The sequence below is a fragment of the Triticum aestivum genome, chromosome 3D (genome assembly GCF_018294505.1).
Source record: "Triticum aestivum cultivar Chinese Spring chromosome 3D, IWGSC CS RefSeq v2.1, whole genome shotgun sequence".
NCBI lineage: Eukaryota > Viridiplantae > Streptophyta > Magnoliopsida > Poales > Poaceae > Triticum > Triticum aestivum.
This window is the reverse complement of record NC_057802.1, coordinates 473,698,257-473,717,219: the sequence shown is the minus strand read 5'-3', so window position 1 is coordinate 473,717,219 and position 18,963 is coordinate 473,698,257. Positions and strand designations below refer to the sequence as shown.

Below are 18,963 nucleotides of genomic sequence, written 5' to 3'. Positions count from 1 at the left end.
ACGATAGACCGTATGGTTTCACTTCGTCATTAGAAACGCTTAATCACCGATACCACACGTGCGAAAGAATTTAGTGTGTGCTGCATCGCACACGATTACATTTTGGAAGGCCTCTAGATCACTGTTCCATATCCCCGACGGTTTCTGGGTCATGTGGGAAGGACCCCCTATCGCACAAACTCACTTGGCGACGGTTCCGAAGGCCGTCGCGGAAAGGGGTAAAAACCGTTTGTTTAGGACCGACGCGCACCAGTGATGGTTAGTTATAATCTTTGCTGAAAACCTGGGTGCTACTTAAGCTTATTTATGTAAACAAGAGCAAAAGAGTTTGTAAAAGTTTTTCTTTTTCACTTTCAGTTTATCAACTGAATTGCTTGAGGACAAGCAAAGGTTTACGCTTGGGGGAGTTGATACATCTCCGTCGTAACACTTTTACTCTTATTTTGGACTGTAATTTGCATGATTTGAATGAAACTAACCCGGATTTACGCTATTTTCAACAGAGCTACCATGGTGTTGCTTGAAATAAAAGTTCTCGGAATGGAAGGAAACTTTTTGGGGAATTCTTATACAATAAAACAAAATTACTGGAACCAAGAACCACCGGAGGGGGGCCCTGGGGGAGCACAACCCACCAGGGCGCACCCCCTCCTAGCGCGCCCAGGTGGGTTGTGCCCACCTGGTGGCCCCGCTGACCCTATCTACGACGCTATAAAATCCTATTTTCGGAGAAAAAATCAGGGAGAAAGAATTATCGCATTTCACGAGACGGAGTCGTCGCCACCTCTCGTTCTTCATCGGGAGGCCAGATCTGGAGTCCGTTTGGGGCTCCGAAGAGGGGGATCTTCGATCTTCGTCATCACCAACCCTTCCCAGCACCAATTCCATGATGCTCCCCACCGGGAGTGAGTAATTCCTTCGTAGGCTCGCTGGTCGGTGAGGAGTTGGATGAGATTCATCATGTAATCGAGTTAGTTTTGTTAGCGCTTGATCCCTAATATCCATTATGTTCTGAGATTGATGTTGCTATGACTTTGCCATGCTTAATGTTTGTCACTTTGGGCCCGGGTACCATGATTTCAGATCTGAACCGTTTATGTTATCACCATTATATATATGTTCTAGATCCGGTCTTGCAAGTTATAGTCATCTATTACGTGTTATGATACGTAAACCCCGGAGTGACAGTATTCGGGATACTTTCCGGTGATGACCGTAGTTTGAGGAGTTCATGTATTCACTATGTGCTAATGCTTTGTTCCGGTTCTCTATTAAAAGGAGGCCTTAATATCCCTTAGTTTCCATATGGACCCCGCTGCCACGGAAGGGTAGGACAAAAGATGTCATGCAAGTTCTTTCCATAAGCACGTATGATAATTTACGAAATACATGCCTACATTATATTTATTAACTGGAGCTAGTTTTCTATCGCCCTAGGTTATGACTGTTATATGATGAATATCATCCAATGAAATCACCGACCCAATGCCTACGATTTTCCTATATATTGATCTTGCTAAGTTACTATTGCCACTGTTACTGTTACACTTGCTATAAAATCATTGCTATCGATGTTACCGTAACTATTACTGTTACCACTCCTATCAAAATTATCATATTATTGTGCTACTGATCATATTATTGCAGATAATTAATCTTCAGATGTGGTTGAATTGACAACTCAGCTGCTAATACTTGCAAATATTCTTTGGCTCCCCTTCTGTCGGATCAATAAATTTGGGTTGAATACTCTACCCTCAAAAACTATTGCGATCCCCTATACTTGTGGGTTATCAGTAGACTGACTCATGCCTGTATCTACTACTATTACTCCACAAATCGATCGCTATCTAGCATGCATCTAGAGTATTAAGTTCATAAAGAACGGAGTAACACCTTAAGCAAGATGACATGATGTAGACAAGATAAATTCACGTATGAACAAACCCCATATTTTTACCCTTAATAGCAACGATACATACGTGTCATGTCCCCTTCTGTTACTGGGACTGAGCACCGCAAGATCGAACTCATTACAAAGCACCTCTCCCATTGCAAGATAAATCTATCTAGTTGGCCAAACCAAATAGAGAGAAGAAGCTATAGTAATCATGCATAAAAGAGTTCAAACAAACTCAAATAATATTCATGGATAGATCTGATCATAAACTCACAATTCATCGGATCCCAACAAACACACCGCAAAAAGTGATTACATCGAATAGAACTCCAAGAACATCGAGGAGAACATTGTATTGAAGATCAATTAGAGAGAAGAAGTCATCTAGCTACTAACTATGGACCCGTAGGTTTGTGGTAAACTACTCACGCATCATCGGAAGGGCAACAAGGATGATGTAGAGCCCCTCGGTGATCGAATCCCCCTCCGGCAGAGTGCCGAAAAAGGCCTCCAGATGGGATCTCTCGAGAACAGGAACTTGCGACGGCGGAAAAAGTATTTCGTGGACTCCTCTGTTGGCTTCCCAATTTTAGAGAATTTATAGAGGCGGAGTTAGGTCAAATGGAGCTACGTGGGCCCCACAAGCCACCAGGACGCGCCCTACCCCTGGGCGTGCCCTGGTGCCTCATGGGCCACTGCTCCAACTTCTTGTCCCCTCCCGAAGCTTCTAGGGTCTCTTATGTCCAGAAAAAAATCTCCAAAAAGTTTTATGGTATTTGGACTTCGTTTCGTACTGATATTCTGAAAAACAAAAAACAAGCAAAAAACAACAACTGGCACTGGGCACTAAGTTAATAGGTTAGTCCCAAAAAGTGATATATAATTGCTTCTAAGTGTATATAAAACATCCAAGATTGATACTATAATAGCATGGAACAATAAAAAATTATAGATACGTTGGAGACGTATCAGAGGATCGAGGCCATCTATAGGCATGGAAACCTTGAATGACAGAAGACTAGCTAGATCATAGATAGAACACCTAGTACTTGGAGGCAAAGAGATAGAGCTAGTTCATCATCCTATAAAAGATCATACACATCAGATAACAAGAACACAACATGACGTAGGTATTACACCTCCACGGTGGCCTAAACCTGGGTAAATGATGGTGCAATACACCGGGGGTGGCCTCTGGAGGGGAAGACTAGTAGCAGGCCTACCACGGGGCCCATGCGGGTTGGATGGCTCGATGAAGCCCGACGATAGGAGGGAGCCCTGAGGCCCAACTAGAGCTTGGGGACCATCTTGGCGTGCAAGCCAAGATGGCAGCAAGGCAAGATTGGATGAGACCCCGTGTAAACCCTAACCCTGCCATCTATATATGGCGGGGCTAGGGGTAGTCAGTCTCATATAGTATAGGGGGTCGCGACAGTCTTCGAAGTAGTATTTCACCCAAATTTATTGATTCGACACAAGGGGAGCCAAAGAATAGCTTAGCAGTTGAGTTGTCAATTCAACCACACCTGAAGAACTAAATATCTGCAGCAAAGTGTTAGTAGCACAATAGTATGATAGTTTGATAGCAGTGGTAACAGTAGCAATAGTAATGGTGATAGTAACAGTAACATCTTTGTAGTGACTGTAACAGCAGCAGCAATAGTAGTAACTTAGCAAAGATCAATATGAACAAAGCGTAGGCATTGGATCAGTGATGAATATTTGTGTTGGATGACGTTCATCATATAACAGTCACAACCTAGAGCGATACACAATAGTTACAATTCATCAATATAATGTAGACATGTAATACTTATATAGTCATATGTGCTTATAATAAGAACTTGCATGAAATCTATTATTGAGGAATAAAACCGAAAATTGCTTTTGAAGGCCCAGCTCCATGGAGGCCTTCATTTGCAAAATTCATATTTTAACATTTTAAAAAATTCTAAAAAAATACAGTTACACATGGAGGCATAATGTACATGTGTGTGTAAATTTTGAGGACGAAATATGTTGAAATGAGGGCTGTGTAAGGGGTTTTTCAGCACATGATACTATTCATCCTCAAAGTCCATGAATTTGTTTTTTACATGTCACATTTTAAGGTATTTCATCCTGAATTTTTACGCATGTATATATTTCATCCTTGTATACTTGCATATATTTTTCACTTTCTCTAAACCGGAAAGTCTGAATTTTAATTTTTTTCAAAAAATTCGGGCCCCATGGGGCCGGGTCACCAAAATGCTCCACTCGAATAAAACCCACTATTGCACAACAAAAAGGAAAATCATCTCGCAAATCAAGGAGCCGAAGAAACTATCAAAGGGGAGCCCAGAAAACAGCTGATGCGTCCTTCATTTTCTCCTGCTTTTGGTCCTCAACCACTTACTTGTACTAATAAACTTTAAAAAAATCCTCTGTGTCTCTCCCAAATTTCTCGGATCCGTTGCTCTCTCCACCACCACTACAAAAGGAGCCCCCCGGCCTCCACAGTTCACCGTTCCCATTCGGTGCCCGCCCCGAACTCACCACCTCCCAGACACACCGCCATTCCCCACCCCACGATGAGCGCGGCGGACAAGGTGAAGCCGGCGGCCAGCCCGGCGTCGGAGGATCCCTCCGCCATCGCCGGCAACATCTCCTACCACGCGCAGTACAGCCCCCACTTCTCGCCGCTCGCATTCGGCCCCGAGCAGGCCTTCTACGCCACCGCCGAGAGCGTCCGCGACCACCTCCTCCAGGTGCCGTTTGCTTTCTCGCGCCGCCCGCTCGCGTCCTCCGTCGCCGCGGTGCTGAATGTTGATCTGTGCTTTTGTGTCTGCAGAGATGGAACGACACGTACCTGCATTTCCACAAGACGGATCCCAAGCAGACCTACTACCTGTCCATGGAGTACCTACAGGGCCGCGCGCTCACCAACGCCGTCGGCAACCTCGCCATCACCGGCGCCTACGCTGACGCCCTGAAGAAGTTCGGCTACGAGCTCGAGGCCATCGCTGGAGAGGTGAGCGATCCAAGTGCCTCTCGTTTAATTGGCTATTTATTTTCGTACTCTTGGGAGTGACATTATTTATTTAGTGCTTTGTTTGACCGTGACATTGTCTAATTGAAGCAGTACTACTAAGTTTTGTTTGGCTTTTGTAGAATCGGTTCAGGTTTCTGGTTGGCTGGCTTAGATATTTTTTTTCTGATCCATTACTTAACCAAGCAAAAAAATGTTTTATATGAGATAATTGCTGTAGTATTTTAGATGTGAAACCGTAATTTTATAGGAGAGAACCGTAAGATTTGATTGAAACGTCTGGAGCCTCTTGTCAACAGAAATTGATGGTGTGAATTTTTGTTGAACTCAGGAGAGAGATGCGGCTCTGGGAAATGGTGGCCTGGGCAGGCTTGCATCTTGCTTTTTGGATTCAATGGCAACACTGAACTTGCCTTCTTGGGGCTATGGCCTTCGTTACCGATATGGCCTGTTCAAGCAGCGCATTGCCAAGGAGGGCCAAGAAGAAATCGCTGAAGACTGGCTTGATGTATCATTTCTATATGCTCATAACATTCTTCACAAACCTTTTTTATCTAGATCTCGATAATAGCTTTGCTGTTTAATTTTTTCAGAAGTTTAGCCCATGGGAGATTGTCAGGCATGACGTTGTATACCCAATCAGATTTTTCGGCCATGTCGAGATTTCGCCCGATGGAAAGTAAGCCATAGATTGACACCTGGACAAGTGCTATTTGTGATAAAATATTGATTAATAGCTTGAGATGAGTTTTTCATGACGTGATGCCTTCTAAATTCAAAACGATAGTATGGTGCTTCTTTAACTGCATTTCTTTTCCGTGTTTTAATTTACAGATCTAGGATCTTCTCTGTAGTCCCTGCTTGTTTGATCACATGTTTTGAATATGTATTTTTGTTGGTCCAAAAAAGTTGAGCGTATATGAATGAATGTTCACGCATGAAACTACATTTGGCGATGCTTTAAGCAGAGTTGTTGTACATCAGACTGGATAAAAAAAAGTAGATTTCGCGATGCTTTAATCAGAGTTCTTGTACACTAGACTGGATCCACTATCACAGACTCACTTTTTGTGTCCCTCTAATTGATACATTTGTTTGCTTTATCATGTGATAGGCGGAAATGGGCCGGTGGAGAAGTTCTGAACGCTTTAGCCTATGATGTGCCAATTCCTGGGTACAAGACAAAAAATGCAATCAGTCTTCGCCTTTGGGATGCAACAGCTACTGCTGAGGATTTCAACTTATTTCAGTTCAATGATGGCCAGTATGAGTCAGCTGCTCAACTTCACTCGAGGGCGCAGCAGGTGATATGCAAGTCCTAAACTGATTCACTCAATTACTTGTATGGGATACATTAGCCGAGACTAAATGAAGAGAGCCTTTAACTTTGTGAATACTGCTCCTGATCGATGGCATCACATACTAAAACCAGTAATTTTATCTTTTATTTAAAGGAAACACGTCCACTATAACCTGCCCTATGTGATAACCATGTTTTTCTATAGATTTCCACGCATTAACCATCGCATCAAACAACTCGATGAAAAATAATGCTAACAGGTTATCTATTGTGGTTTTAATATGATTTTTTTAGCTCTGACTGATAAGTGAGGTGTTAATCCATATTAGATAATAAGTTGAGAATTATGTGTGTTTCCTATCTGTTATCTGTTATCAATGCCTATATCTAAACCAGAAGTAACTATTGTATCTTTTTGCTCTGATTTCGTCATTTATGAATTAGGTAATTAGCTAGCTTGATTTAAAATATATTTTATATCCTGTAGATATGTGCTGTTCTCTATCCTGGTGATGCTACAGAAGAAGGAAAGCTTCTGAGATTAAAGCAGCAGTATTTCCTTTGCAGCGCATCACTTCAGGTAATTATAATGGTTACTATGACAGGAAGCTGCACCTATGTCCAGCTTGTGCTTTTATGTTTATTTGAGAAATGATGTTAAGAGATACTTGCAACAGTATTCTTACAGTTGCGCTGTGCATGAAATTTCCACCACCTAGCATGAGAAAAATGCAAGCTCAAGTTTTGTTTAAGAAAACTTGAATCGCTATTATTATTAACCTGGCCAGACTTTTCAATCCCATTGCATTATTATCCTTTCAGTTACAACGTGGTCTTACTTCATCTTCTATAAATATCTTTATTTTTTATCCTCCGTCATAAATGTTTGACAAGCAGAACTGACTATGAATTTTTCCAGGATATTATTTTCAGATTTAAGGAAAGGAAATCTGACAGAGCTTCAGGGAAGTGGAGCGAGTTCCCTTCCAAAGTTGCTGTTCAAATGAATGACACTCACCCAACTCTTGCCATCCCTGAGCTAATGAGGTTGCTTATGGACGTGGAGGGACTTGGTTGGGACGAAGCCTGGGCTGTCACAAATAAGTGAGATTTTCACTAATATTAAATTTGCATTATTACCTTTACATACTTATTTACAAATCTGTCTCATGGTCCAGGACGGTTGCTTACACCAATCACACAGTTCTTCCTGAAGCTCTTGAGAAATGGTCACAGGCTGTAATGAGGAAATTGCTTCCACGTCACATGGAAATCATTGAGGAAATTGACAAGCGGGTAACTGTCAAGCCGCATTTACTCTTTCGGTACACAACAGTTATGGCACAAACTGACAAAGTTGTGCCATTTGCTTGCAGTTTAGGGAAATGGTAATCTCCACCCGCAAGGATATGGAGGGAAAGATCGAATCGATGAGGGTTTTAGATAACAATCCCGAGAAGCCAGTAGTGCGGATGGCGAATTTGTGTGTCGTGGCTGGGCATACGGTATTCTTATTTCATTGCCATGTTCTACATCCTGTTATTTCATTTTTCATGTTCTACAGCCCGTTACACGGTAGTTTTGTCTCTATACTCCTACTGGACCATTTTACATTGTCTTTCTTTTTAAGATCATAAAGACATAGTGAATATCCTGCATTTGGACCATGATTAGTTTATTTATGTATTTTGCACTTTACTGTATCTTACTCATTCTCTGTACTTGCTTCTTTATGCTAACTTGTTAAGATTTTTTATTAATTTATGGGCGCTTCAATTAGCTCTGGAGCTCTCTGTTCTGTACTTTTTGGGCTACTCCAGCATCGATTTGCTTTCCTTTATCATATGAGGCGGACCATAATGAAGTTTACTAAATTCTTCTCACAGGTGAATGGAGTGGCCGAGTTGCACAGCAACATCTTGAAACAAGAGCTGTTTGCAGATTATGTCTCTATTTGGCCTAACAAATTCCAGAACAAAACTAATGGAATTACACCCCGCAGATGGCTCCGTTTTTGCAACCCTGAGCTGAGTGAAATAGTCACAAAATGGCTAAAAACAGATCAGTGGACAAGCAACCTTGATCTTCTCACCGGTCTTCGGAAAGTATGTGTGCATGCTTCTAATATTCCATCTCTTTTTTGTTATTGCCCATCACACTATCACAGTATAACTGAAAATTTTAACAGTTCGCAGATGATGAAAAACTACATGCTGAGTGGGCAGCAGCCAAGCTGGCCAGCAAAAAGCGCTTAGCCAAGCATGTGTTGGATGTGACTGGTGTTACAATTGATCCAAATAGCCTTTTCGATATACAAATTAAACGCATCCACGAATACAAGAGACAGCTGTTGAACATTTTGGGAGCTGTGTACAGATACAAGAAGTTAAAGGTTTGGCTTATTTCTTGGAGTTACCCTATTCTTACAGCTTTACTATGTCTCAATTAGATGGAAAATATTCAGTATTACGGTCCTGAAATAGGCTTATGTATCATTTTAGGAAATGAGCGCAGAAGAGAGGAAGAAGGTTACACCACGCACTGTCATGGTAGGAGGGAAAGCATTTGCAACATACACCAATGCTAAAAGAATAGTGAAATTGGTAAATGATGTTGGTGCTGTGGTGAACAATGATGCTGACGTCAACCAATATCTGAAGGTATCAATTGTACAGCATCCACATCTTCTTTGGCAATTGCCATCCAATCGAAATATACATATAATTTTGGTGGGATGAACATTACTGAAATAAATTAAAATTAAATTGTGTTTTATGATTTAATATGAGGTTCTTGTTTCTCCAGGTGGTGTTCATTCCAAACTACAACGTATCAGTGGCTGAAGTGCTCATTCCTGGCAGTGAACTGTCACAGCACATCAGTACTGCAGGCATGGAAGCAAGTGGAACAAGTAACATGAAGTTCTCTCTGAATGGCTGTGTTATCATTGGAACTCTCGATGGAGCCAATGTTGAAATCAGAGAAGAAGTAGGGCAAGACAACTTCTTCCTTTTCGGTGCCAAAGCAGATCAGATTGCTGGTCTGAGGAAGGAAAGGGAAAATGGCTTGGTAAGATATTTTCCCAGTGGATTGCGCGTTATTCTCACTATCAGATGGGCTATTAACTTCTTTGTTACACTATGAGCAGTTCAAGCCAGACCCACGCTTTGAAGAAGCCAAGCAGTTTATCAGGAGTGGTGCTTTCGGCACTTACGACTACACTCCTCTCTTGGATTCCCTTGAAGGGAACACTGGATTTGGGCGTGGTGACTACTTCCTTGTTGGCTATGACTTCCCAAGCTACATTGATGCACAGGCCCGGGTTGATGAAGCCTACAAGTAAGGATACAAACACAATATTCCTTCTATTGGGTTGATAGTTTTAATTCTAGAACTAAGTATCATGTCAGGGATTTGCTGAATGTTTAACTCATGTTTCCATGACAGGGACAAGAAGAAATGGATCAAGATGTCTATCTTGAACACGGCTGGCAGCGGCAAATTCAGCAGCGACCGCACCATCGACCAGTACGCCAAGGAGATCTGGGGCATTTCGGCCTGCCCTGTTCCATGAAGAGGAGACGCGATCAAGAGGTGTTGGACGATGATGCTTGGGAGTAATAAGGATCTTATAATGATCCACGGTGAATAACCCCTGCTTCCGTTGTAGCTGAGAAAAATGAAGCAACGTACGAAGCCTATTCCGCTGCAGTTTTGAGAAGAACTAGCGCCGAAAAGCGTGCCGGCACGCTGCGCCCATAGGAGAGCCCGTTTTAACTTTTGGTGCTCATTTGGTTAAGGAAATAAAATATGGAGTGCAGCAAAGAGGTTGATTGAGTGACAGTTTTTGTTTGGTGAATAGTTTCATGTAGGTCTATGGCTCTATGCATAGTTTGCAAGTCTTTATATATATAAAAAGATGTCCACTGTTGGAACATTTTCCTTCCCAAAATTGCTCTCTTCTCATTAGAAACTACAATCGATACATAATAAAGGGTCACAACACCTAGGATGCAATTAGTAACTGATTTTGAAAATACATATTGAAAATGAATTCACTAACCTGTATTAACATCAAGTCATAATAAAGAGCCAACCTTTTCCCTCCTGGTAGAGTTTTGCTCCTTGCGCCACCACGGTGTTGAGTCCTTGACTCCCTCCAGTCAATCTTCCCCGCAGGCTACCTCCGCTCGGGCTGATTAAAGGGCAGCCCTACACTGCTTCCCGGCCTTGGTGCGGATAAAATCACTGTTTTGACCTTTTTAGTAACTTTAGCACAAAATGAACCCCGCTGCAAACTTTAGCATGATTTGACCCTTTTTAAAAATGCACAATATCGTGGTGTTTCTGCTACACTATGCAACACAGGTGACTTTGGCGGTTCTGCCCTTGAGCTAGCATCAGCCACCACTACAAGGGAGAAACGCCAACCCCTATGGTGTTGCACAAAGATGAAACGCCTTGAACTTTGGTGTTTCGTAGTGACCAGCAACGCCAGGTAGGTACTTTGGCATTCAAAAAAACTCAGATTGTGCTAAAGTTTTCAGGAATGTTCATTTTGTGTTAAAGTTAGCACAAAGGGTCAAAACATCGATTTTGGCCCCTTGGTGGATCGCTAGTGGGGAGGGACAAGCGGTAGGGGTAACTCCCATAATCTGTAACGTAGTCTAGGGGTTTTCAACACAACATCTAGTGTATCTGGATCAGGCGCCAAGAGCAAGGATGACTTGAAAGGGATGATGAAGAAACTTGGAATTAGAGAGGAAGATCTTGATGATGTTGTGTTTGAGAAGGAAGAATAGTCGCTAGCGGAGGCAACCCGCTGGTTAGCGATTGTTCGGGTGCATATGGAGAAAGATTTTAGTGAATACTGGTTCTTCAAGAACATGAGAACAACGTAGGATCTGGCAAAGGATGTCAAATTCATATCGCTGGGTAGCAAGTTGTTTGCGGCGCAGCTCATGTGCCTTGGTGATTGGGATAAGGTGATGGAAGGAGGGCCTTTGACCTTCCGAGGGAATCCGGTTCTTTTAGCTCTGTATGATGGCTTCTCTAAGACATCATTGTTTGAATTGAACATGTTTACAATTTGGATTCAGATACATCATCTACCCGATGACGATGACTCAATGGTGACATCTCTGACTACAAAGGTTGGTGAGTTTGTTACTACTAAACGCCTTCTACTGACATAGTGTTGTTAGATGTTAGAGAGCCCTTGAAAAACAGTAAGAGGCAGATTTACATAGTCAAATACAAGCGTTACCGGATTGGTGCGCTGTTTGTGGGATGATATGACATGTGCATACAGAGCATGGTGATGGCATCCACCAAACTTCTGCCCTCGTCTTCAAGGAGTTATAATGGTCTACAGTGAATCACCATGCTTCTGTTGTACTACCTTTGTCCTGGTTTATTGGTCCCCATTGTATTTTACGTCAAATTTTAATCATAGATTTAACTAACAAAATATAATGCATGTCACAAAAATGTATTTCGTTGCATTCGTATTTGAAAATAGTTTCCGGGGATATTATTTTTGCTACGTATAACTTATATTTTATTAGTTAAAATTATGGTCAAAATATAACCCGAAATACAAGGGGGCTAATAAACCAGGACATGGTAATAGGTTAGAAGAATGAAGCAACTTGTGAAGCCCGTTGTGTTGTGTGTCCCGTTGCACCTTGAAGTGCATATAGGCCGTGCTTGTTTGGGCTTTAGTTTCGACGGATTCAGCTGTGGACACAACTATGAGCTGGTGAAAACGCTATGTTTCAGGAAGAGAGGGCGCGAAGGGAGAGATAGGTCGTGCTGCGATGGCATTTATGACATAATTACCACCAAACACCAAAGGTAGAGGGGCTAGGAAAACAGCTTTGGCTGTATTGGATTGTTAAACTGAAAATAGCCCGAAACAATTTTGGGTTGTGGTTCCACAACTGTTCTAAAATAGCTTTTGTTTTAGCTTCAGCTTTTTCCAAGTCCAAAAACAGCCCCCAAATCTGAAACAAACAGGGCCATAGTATGCAACTTTCCTTTTTCTTCTATTTTTTCTTTTGGTCTGTAACCATACTATTTTGATCATGAACTGGAATCGTCCGGGTTCTCAATAAAATAATTCAAGTTCTGATTATCTTTGGTATTGAAATGTACTTTCTCTGTCCCAAAATAAGTGTTTTTGATTTAGTACAACTTTGGTATAAACTTTGGGGAGCTTATGCTTTCTGGAGTTGGTAATGTCATACAAGTTCTTTGGAGATTGACATTTTAGACATACTGATGTACTGATGACATACTGATGTACTCCGTACTTGGAATTGTTTATTTAAACCTTCGGTTCAAGGTCCAACCATTCTCGTTCTGAGCTCATTCAATATGATATATGGAGAATCTCAATATCTGAAGCTGCACTACCAAAGCTAAAACTGCACTAACGAAGTTGCGCGACTATTTTTAAAATCGTCCAATTTTTAGTCTGCGGGACATGTATGGGATCACTTCAAGGTGATCATGGTTCAGTGTTGATCCAGAGAACAATGTGGTTGAGGTTTCAGAAAAGTTCATTTTCTCCAAACCATATTCAATTTCCAAAGGAAGGGAATCAGCCAATCCTCAATCACAAGCAGCCATTAGGAAAAGGAAGAAAAGGAATTACAGTTCTCCTCACCCACACCATTTTTCCCCTTCGATCCCAGGTGACAGAAGTTGCAGAGGCTAGTAGATGTACGGGATGACCGCCTTGCGCGACGCCGGGTACTCGCCGCCGAACTTGTTGAGGTACCACTGGCGGTGGTCCCTGGCCCTCGGCATGAGGTTGGCGCAGGTGTAGAGGAAGAAGGCCCAGGCCGCCGGCGACCAGGCCACCAGGCAGTAGCCGAGCCACTCCACGATCTCGCCGAAGTAGTTGGGGCAGGTCACCGCGTCGAACCAGCCGCCGCGCGGGATCTTGTACCCGCCCCCGGCCTCCTTGAGCCGCAGGAGCTCCTTGTCCGCCGCGACGTTGACCCGCATCCCCCACGCGAACAGGGCGAGCCCGACGAGGCAGCGGGCGAGCGCGAGCGCGGAGGCGGGGCGGCCGGCGTGGAGCCCCCAGGAGCGGGCCTGCACGTAGGCGTTGAGGAGGTTGAACCCGAAGGCGCAGGCGGCGACGAGCACGGGCACGGGCGCCGCGGCGCGGCGCAGGCGCAGGATGCGCAGCGGGTGGAGGACCGTGCGGTTGACGTAGTGGAGCGCGTAGAGCGCCGGTGGGAGCGCGGCGAGCGGGGCGGCGAGCAGCAGCGGGAGGGGGGAGACGAGGGGCGGGAGCCAGAGGGTGGGGCTCTCCATGGCGCACCAGGCCAGCGCGGCCGGGATGGCCGGGCCCCACCCCGGGCGCGAGAGCTTGCCGTAGGGCGCGGAGACGAAGCGGAGCAGGAACACGGTGACCGGGCTGATGACGTAGAGCGCGAGCAGGCACCGCGAGAACAGCGCGTCGCCGCCCGCGGCTCCGGCGGCGGCGGCGGTTTGGTCGGACATCTTCGGTCGGCTCGCTCTTGGGTCTGGGGACGGGTGCGGCCGCCGCGCGGGGGTCGGGTCGGGTGGGATGGAAGCGGGGGTGCGCCGGGGCGGGTGATATATACTGTTCAGCGGTGGGGATTTGGGGTTTGCTCGGGCGTCGACATCGAAGGGGACTGCGGACTGCAGACTGCGTTTGGTTTGTACGGTGCGGGACCGCGAGAGGGGAATCTGGCATCTGGGACGGGGGTCGTGGTGTCAATGATGACGCCCCGCACCCGAAAGATGGATATCGCTGTCAACGGAAAACGGTTGATTCGGCGGAAAGTAGAGTGGGAAGGGAGCGTCGTCAGCTACGATCCTCAAGCAGTTCTTTTTTTGGTATCGTTGTTGAGAACACGCCGTGATTTGATCTTTGCGAGTACTAGTTGGAAGAGAAAACAAGTATATTAGTAGTACGTAATGATGCTTGGACTCTGTGTGAACAGCAAGCACCAATGCCATCGCAAGTTCCGTTGTCCATATCGTTTGGCATCGCCGGCCTGGTCGGGTGTTGCGCCACGCGTGACAACAACGCACCTCCCCGGGTGCTCAGCAATGTGGTCACCGTCTCCCTTTTTTATCCGGTTTTGGTATATCTCACGTGCCTGAAAATTTTCTTCGCGTCAGTCACATTTTCTAGTTCACCCCAAGCTTGTCGGAGAAGCCATAGCCCCATTATCTATCTTTTCTCCGGTGGTGCAGGCCTTAGAGAGATGGGAGGGGCGGTGGCAAGCAAGGACAGGGGAGGGGGGAGTGGAGGCAGGCGGAAGGGGCGAGGGAGAAAGAACTGGTGCTAGGAGGAAGAAGATTTTCTCAAAATAGGCTTTCACCCTGCTTTATAAATAAACCAACCAACCATACAACCAACATCTAAATGATACAGCAAATACGACGGCCGTGGAAACAATACACTCACGCCCAAAAAAAGAAAAGAGAGATAAGAATAAGAAAAAAGGCACCGAGTGGCGGCCGACATGCAGCCCTATGAAGAAGATAAGCGACGCACGGTAATCATAAGCGCATCCACCATGAGCCTGAGCCTATTGCGACCGACCTACCTAGGGAGCGGGTGAGTCAGAGGCCTGTCGCGGAAAGACCCGCTTAATCACCATTTTATTACGTGTCAGGAGGAAGAAAATGAACAGTCTGCAACATGATTGAGGTCGTTGGATATTGATCCCATCGTCAGGAAAGAAAGCGACTGATTGAAACTTTTTTTACACACACCTGCTAAATAGACATGCGCTTTTAATCAGTATACCAACTTTGCACAGTATTCAGTCTAGCCCCCGCGTTGCTCCTAGGGCGGCTCGGGCGGAAACGACATCCATCACCGTCGCCCCTGTCGGGTGGTAGGCGCGACATATGCCAACGGGTGGCTTATCATTGTGGGAGCCAGTAAGACATCGCCAGTGCCTGGAAACGGGATAAGGCGAAGACATGCACGCCGGCGAATCTTACCCAGGTTCGGGGCTCTCCGTGGAGATAACACCCCTAGTCCTGCTCTGCGGGGTCTCCGCATGATCACTAGATCAACACAAGTGGCTCCTTGAGCTGTTTGGCTAGAGGAAGAAGAAGGGCAAGGCTAGCTCTCCTTTTCTCTCTATGTGGTGTCTAAAACTCTAAGAGATCAACCCTTTGCATGGGTGCCCCAGGGGGTTTATATAGGCCTACCCCCGGGGGTACAATGGTAATCTGGCTGGACGTGGGTCCTAGCCGTCAGTGTATGTATTCGCCGGCTTCTCCGCCGGCCGCTGGGGCCCGCCGACTGGTGGGTCCAGCCGGTTGCCGGCCTCTTGGCCGACAGGCCGGCCCCACCGCCTGGGGGTCTTGTCGGTGGCTGGTTACTGTAGCCTCGCCTCTGATGACGAGGGCTTGGTCGAGGTAAGCATGGCTACAGTGCCGCCGCCTGGCGGGCTCTCACTGTAGCTTTACCTCGTCTTGTCTCCTTAATGATGCACATACTTCGAGGGAGGGAGGTAGCCGACTATTGGGAGCCGGCTACGCCCCAGGCCGACTGGGGGAGGCTTGGCCGCCTTCGAGCGTCTCCCTGGCTGAAGGAGCCCGCCGCCCGCGGGCCGTACTGGCAGCCTGTCGTGGGTGGCGTCATGGTCAACATGGCAACAGTGCCGCGCCGGACGGGGGATGGCCGACCCGTACGGCGCACTGTGGCCACGCGTGCTCCGGGATTCGGGGGTGGCAGGCTGTACTGTAGCCACGCCCCGTCTCGTCACCGTTATGTGGGTGCAGCCCTTGGGGGTGCGATCTTGGCCGCTTGCCGGGAGCCGATCTTCTTGTGGCCGGCTTCTGGGAGTCGGTCGTCTTGTGGCCGGCTTTTTGGAGTCGGCCATCTTGTGGCCCTCTCCGGGAGGGTCTTTAGGGCCGGGCCGTCTTCCCGTAGTCGGTCCGTGAGATAGCCGGCCAGGGGAAGGCAGCCTTGTGTTTTGGGTGCTTGAAGGCTCGATCGGCCCGATAATTTTTTGAAGAGCCAGGGGGAGTCGGTTAGCCTACCCGTGGCCATTTACTCCGATAGTAGTCCCCGAAGCTGGTAGGGCTTCGAGGTTGAAAGGAGGACGAGAAGCTCAATCAGCTTCCTATCTTGAAGAGCCAGCAGCCAGGAGCCGGCTTTGATCAGGTGCGCCGTCTTGGTGAGGTTTTGAAGTCTGAAGGCTGGAGCCTGCTGGCACGCACGCCGGGTTGCGGGCCGGCCGCTTGCCGCCCGCACGCCACGTGGCACCCTCCGGCTGGAAAAGCATGCCAGCCCACGCGCGTGACGGGACGCCGCCGCAGGCCCGGGCCCGCCACTTTCCATGCCTAGGCCTAGGTGTGGATCTTCTGTGGCCCAAAACGGGTCGTTCACCTTCCAACGGCGGTTTCCGCACGCCATTAGGGCGCAAAAATCGCGGGACATGGGGGAGTGGGCGCAGTTAATCCCACGTCCCCCCACGCCTCGCCTCCTCGGCTTCGCCGCACGAGGCTATAAATAGGGGGAGGAGGGGGAGCGGCAGACGCTCGCACGCTCACCCTCGCTCCGCCATCTTCTTCTTCTTCCTCTCCGTCGCTGCAGCCCCTTGCCGCCGCGCCGTCCCTCTAGCCTTCGCACTACCCCGCAGCTTCGCCGCCGCAGGGCCGTACTTTCGCCGTCGCCGCGCCTTTCTCATCGGCTTCTTGCCGTCATGTTGCGCGGCGGAGACTGGGACGACTCCAACGTCCACGAGGACCACATCGACTTCCTCCGCAAGACGCGGCGGTTGCCCAGCAGGGACCATGTGTGGGTCCGTCTTGCGCCGGCGAAGGAGATCTCGCTGGCGCCGGAGGAGGGCGAGTGGGTAATCTTCCGCTCGCACTTCCTGCGCGACCTTGGCCTGCCTGCGAGCGCCTTCTTCCGCTCCTTCCTCGAATTCTACCAGCTCCAGCCGCACCACCTCACTCCAAACACGGTGGTGCTGCTGTCTGCCTTCGTCACTTTGTGCGAGGGCTTCCTTGGCGTCCTTCCCACCCTCGAGCTCTGGGGGTAATTCTTCCAGTCCAAGCTCGGCATCGCCATGCAGGGCGTGCCGGCTCAGAGCGGCGCCTTCATCGTAGTGCGGAGGCCGGTAGCCGACAACCCCTTTCCTGCCATCACGCTGATCCAGTCGGTGAAGCTCTGGCAGAAATCCTACTTCTACGTGAATAACGTCGCCCCGCAAGGCGACTTCGTCAACTTGCCGGCTTATGTAGCCGGCCCGCCGGTTGGGAGGCGGCCCAGTGGTCCTATCGGGCCAGAACGTTGTCGCCTGCTGGAGCCGTCGCCGTCGCGCGACTCCGGGTAATGGTCCAGTCGGAGGGCCTGACCGGGCCCGACCTGCTGGCCGCCTTCGTGGTGCGCCGGGGTGCTCCCGCTCCAAGGCCGCCCTTATATGATTTGTCAAATGAGCGGCCAACTCGATCCGAGTCGGATGTGCACCAAGGAGATGCCTCATGCCGAGGTAGCTCTCATGGTGAACTACCTCGCGAACTGCAAGCTCACCGACGAGTGGCAGTTTGGCATGGAGCCGTACTCCCGTGCCAATCCCCCGCCTATGGTAAACTTTCTTTTTCTTCTCTTCTTTACTTTTGTCACCAAGTTTTTCTTGGCCGACTCTGACCAGTCGGTTTGTCTTGGCAGAGCCCCCTCCTTCGACCGGCGGCCCGGGCAGCGGGGGTGGAGCACCAATATCTCCCTGACCGGGCGACGCACGACTTGGATGACCCCGACTTGGGGGCGGCCGCCTTGGACGACAACACCGTGGTGGGAGGCGGCGAGGCAGGCGGCTCCGGGCTTGGAGCCAGCTTCGACGACTGGCCGGATGATGACGAGGCGGAAGTCGTCCCGCGCCACCAGCCGGCGTCCGACCATGGCGCGGGTTCATCTGCCGCGCCGGCTGCCCGAGGCGGCGCGCAGAAGCGCCGGGCCGCACCGAGCCTATTCGGCAGTCGGCCGAAGAAGCCCAAGAGCGCGGCGGCGGCAACCAAGCGGGACGAGGCAGCCGCGAAGGCTGCCCGCTTCCGCAAGGTGGTGAAGCAGCCACAGATGGTTTCGGCGTAAGTGACAATTCTCTCGTGTATTCCTTCTTCTTTTTTGTTGATTTTCTTCTGAGTCCTTGTCTTGATTCATCAAACAGGGCTCCGCTTTCTCTTGAGCGGACCGCTGCCGCCACCGTGGTTGGAGCGGCGGGAGGATCCGTAAGCGCCCGCCGCATGGACCCCCGTGCCGAGCTTCAAGCGGCGACGGAGCGGAATGCGCGGGAGGCGCGGGAGGAGCGGGAGGCGGAGGAGCTGAGGGCGGCCGCTGCCAAGGCGGTGCAGGAGATGGCGGAGGAGTCGGCGGCGGCACAAGCTGACGCGGCGGCCGAGGCCCAGGCGGAGGCTGCAGCCGCAGAGAAGGCGACGGAGGCCCTACTTGTCGTCCCCCTGCGCGCTGTGGCGCCCGAGATCCCGGAGCCCCCGCCGGAGGAAGCCGGTGGCGACCTGCCGGGGATGGAGAGGGAGGAGGACGTCGTCGTCGTCCGGGAGAGGGAGGCGGCACCGCCATCGCCGACTGGGGCGGACCAAGGCAGCCGGCCTAACGCGCCGCCCGTGCAACCGGCTGGAGGCGAGCCGGCTGCGAGGACAGACCTGGTGGTCCGGTCGCCATCACGCCAACGCGCAGGGAAGGCGACTTCGGCGCCGGAT

General features: G+C 48.6%; 2 protein-coding genes across 2 annotated transcripts; one reads left to right on the top strand and one right to left on the bottom strand.

The window, feature by feature from the left end:
- Positions 1-4,401: 4,401 nt before the first annotated feature.
- Positions 4,402-10,168, top strand: LOC123079772 (alpha-glucan phosphorylase, H isozyme-like). The gene is made up of 15 exons (XM_044502574.1): positions 4,402-4,650; positions 4,734-4,913; positions 5,263-5,439; positions 5,525-5,610; positions 6,046-6,235; positions 6,719-6,811; positions 7,151-7,335; positions 7,410-7,527; positions 7,608-7,736; positions 8,118-8,336; positions 8,420-8,623; positions 8,733-8,891; positions 9,037-9,300; positions 9,380-9,570; positions 9,679-10,168. Exons 1-15 carry the CDS (start codon positions 4,474-4,476, stop codon positions 9,803-9,805), a joined length of 2,499 nt encoding a protein of 832 aa, XP_044358509.1. The 5' UTR covers positions 4,402-4,473; the 3' UTR covers positions 9,806-10,168.
- Positions 10,169-12,776: 2,608 nt separating this feature from the next.
- On the bottom strand, positions 12,777-13,911 carry LOC123074984 (steroid 5-alpha-reductase DET2-like). Its single transcript, XM_044497689.1, has one exon. It carries the CDS (start codon positions 13,747-13,749, stop codon positions 12,949-12,951), a length of 801 nt encoding a protein of 266 aa, XP_044353624.1. The 5' UTR covers positions 13,750-13,911; the 3' UTR covers positions 12,777-12,948.
- Positions 13,912-18,963: the final 5,052 nt, after the last annotated feature.

Excerpts from the sequence above, each read along its gene's own strand:
- LOC123074984 (XM_044497689.1), bottom strand. The coding sequence starts at position 13,749 with ATGTCCGACCAAACCGCCGCCGCCGCCGGAGCCGCGGGCGGCGACGCG.
- LOC123079772 (XM_044502574.1), top strand. The coding sequence starts at position 4,474 with ATGAGCGCGGCGGACAAGGTGAAGCCGGCGGCCAGCCCGGCGTCGGAG. Across the intron at positions 8,892-9,036 it reads ACGTCAACCAATATCTGAAG|GTGGTGTTCATTCCAAACTA; the intron begins GTATCAATTGTA and ends TTGTTTCTCCAG. Across the intron at positions 9,571-9,678 it reads CGGGTTGATGAAGCCTACAA|GGACAAGAAGAAATGGATCA; the intron begins GTAAGGATACAA and ends TTTCCATGACAG.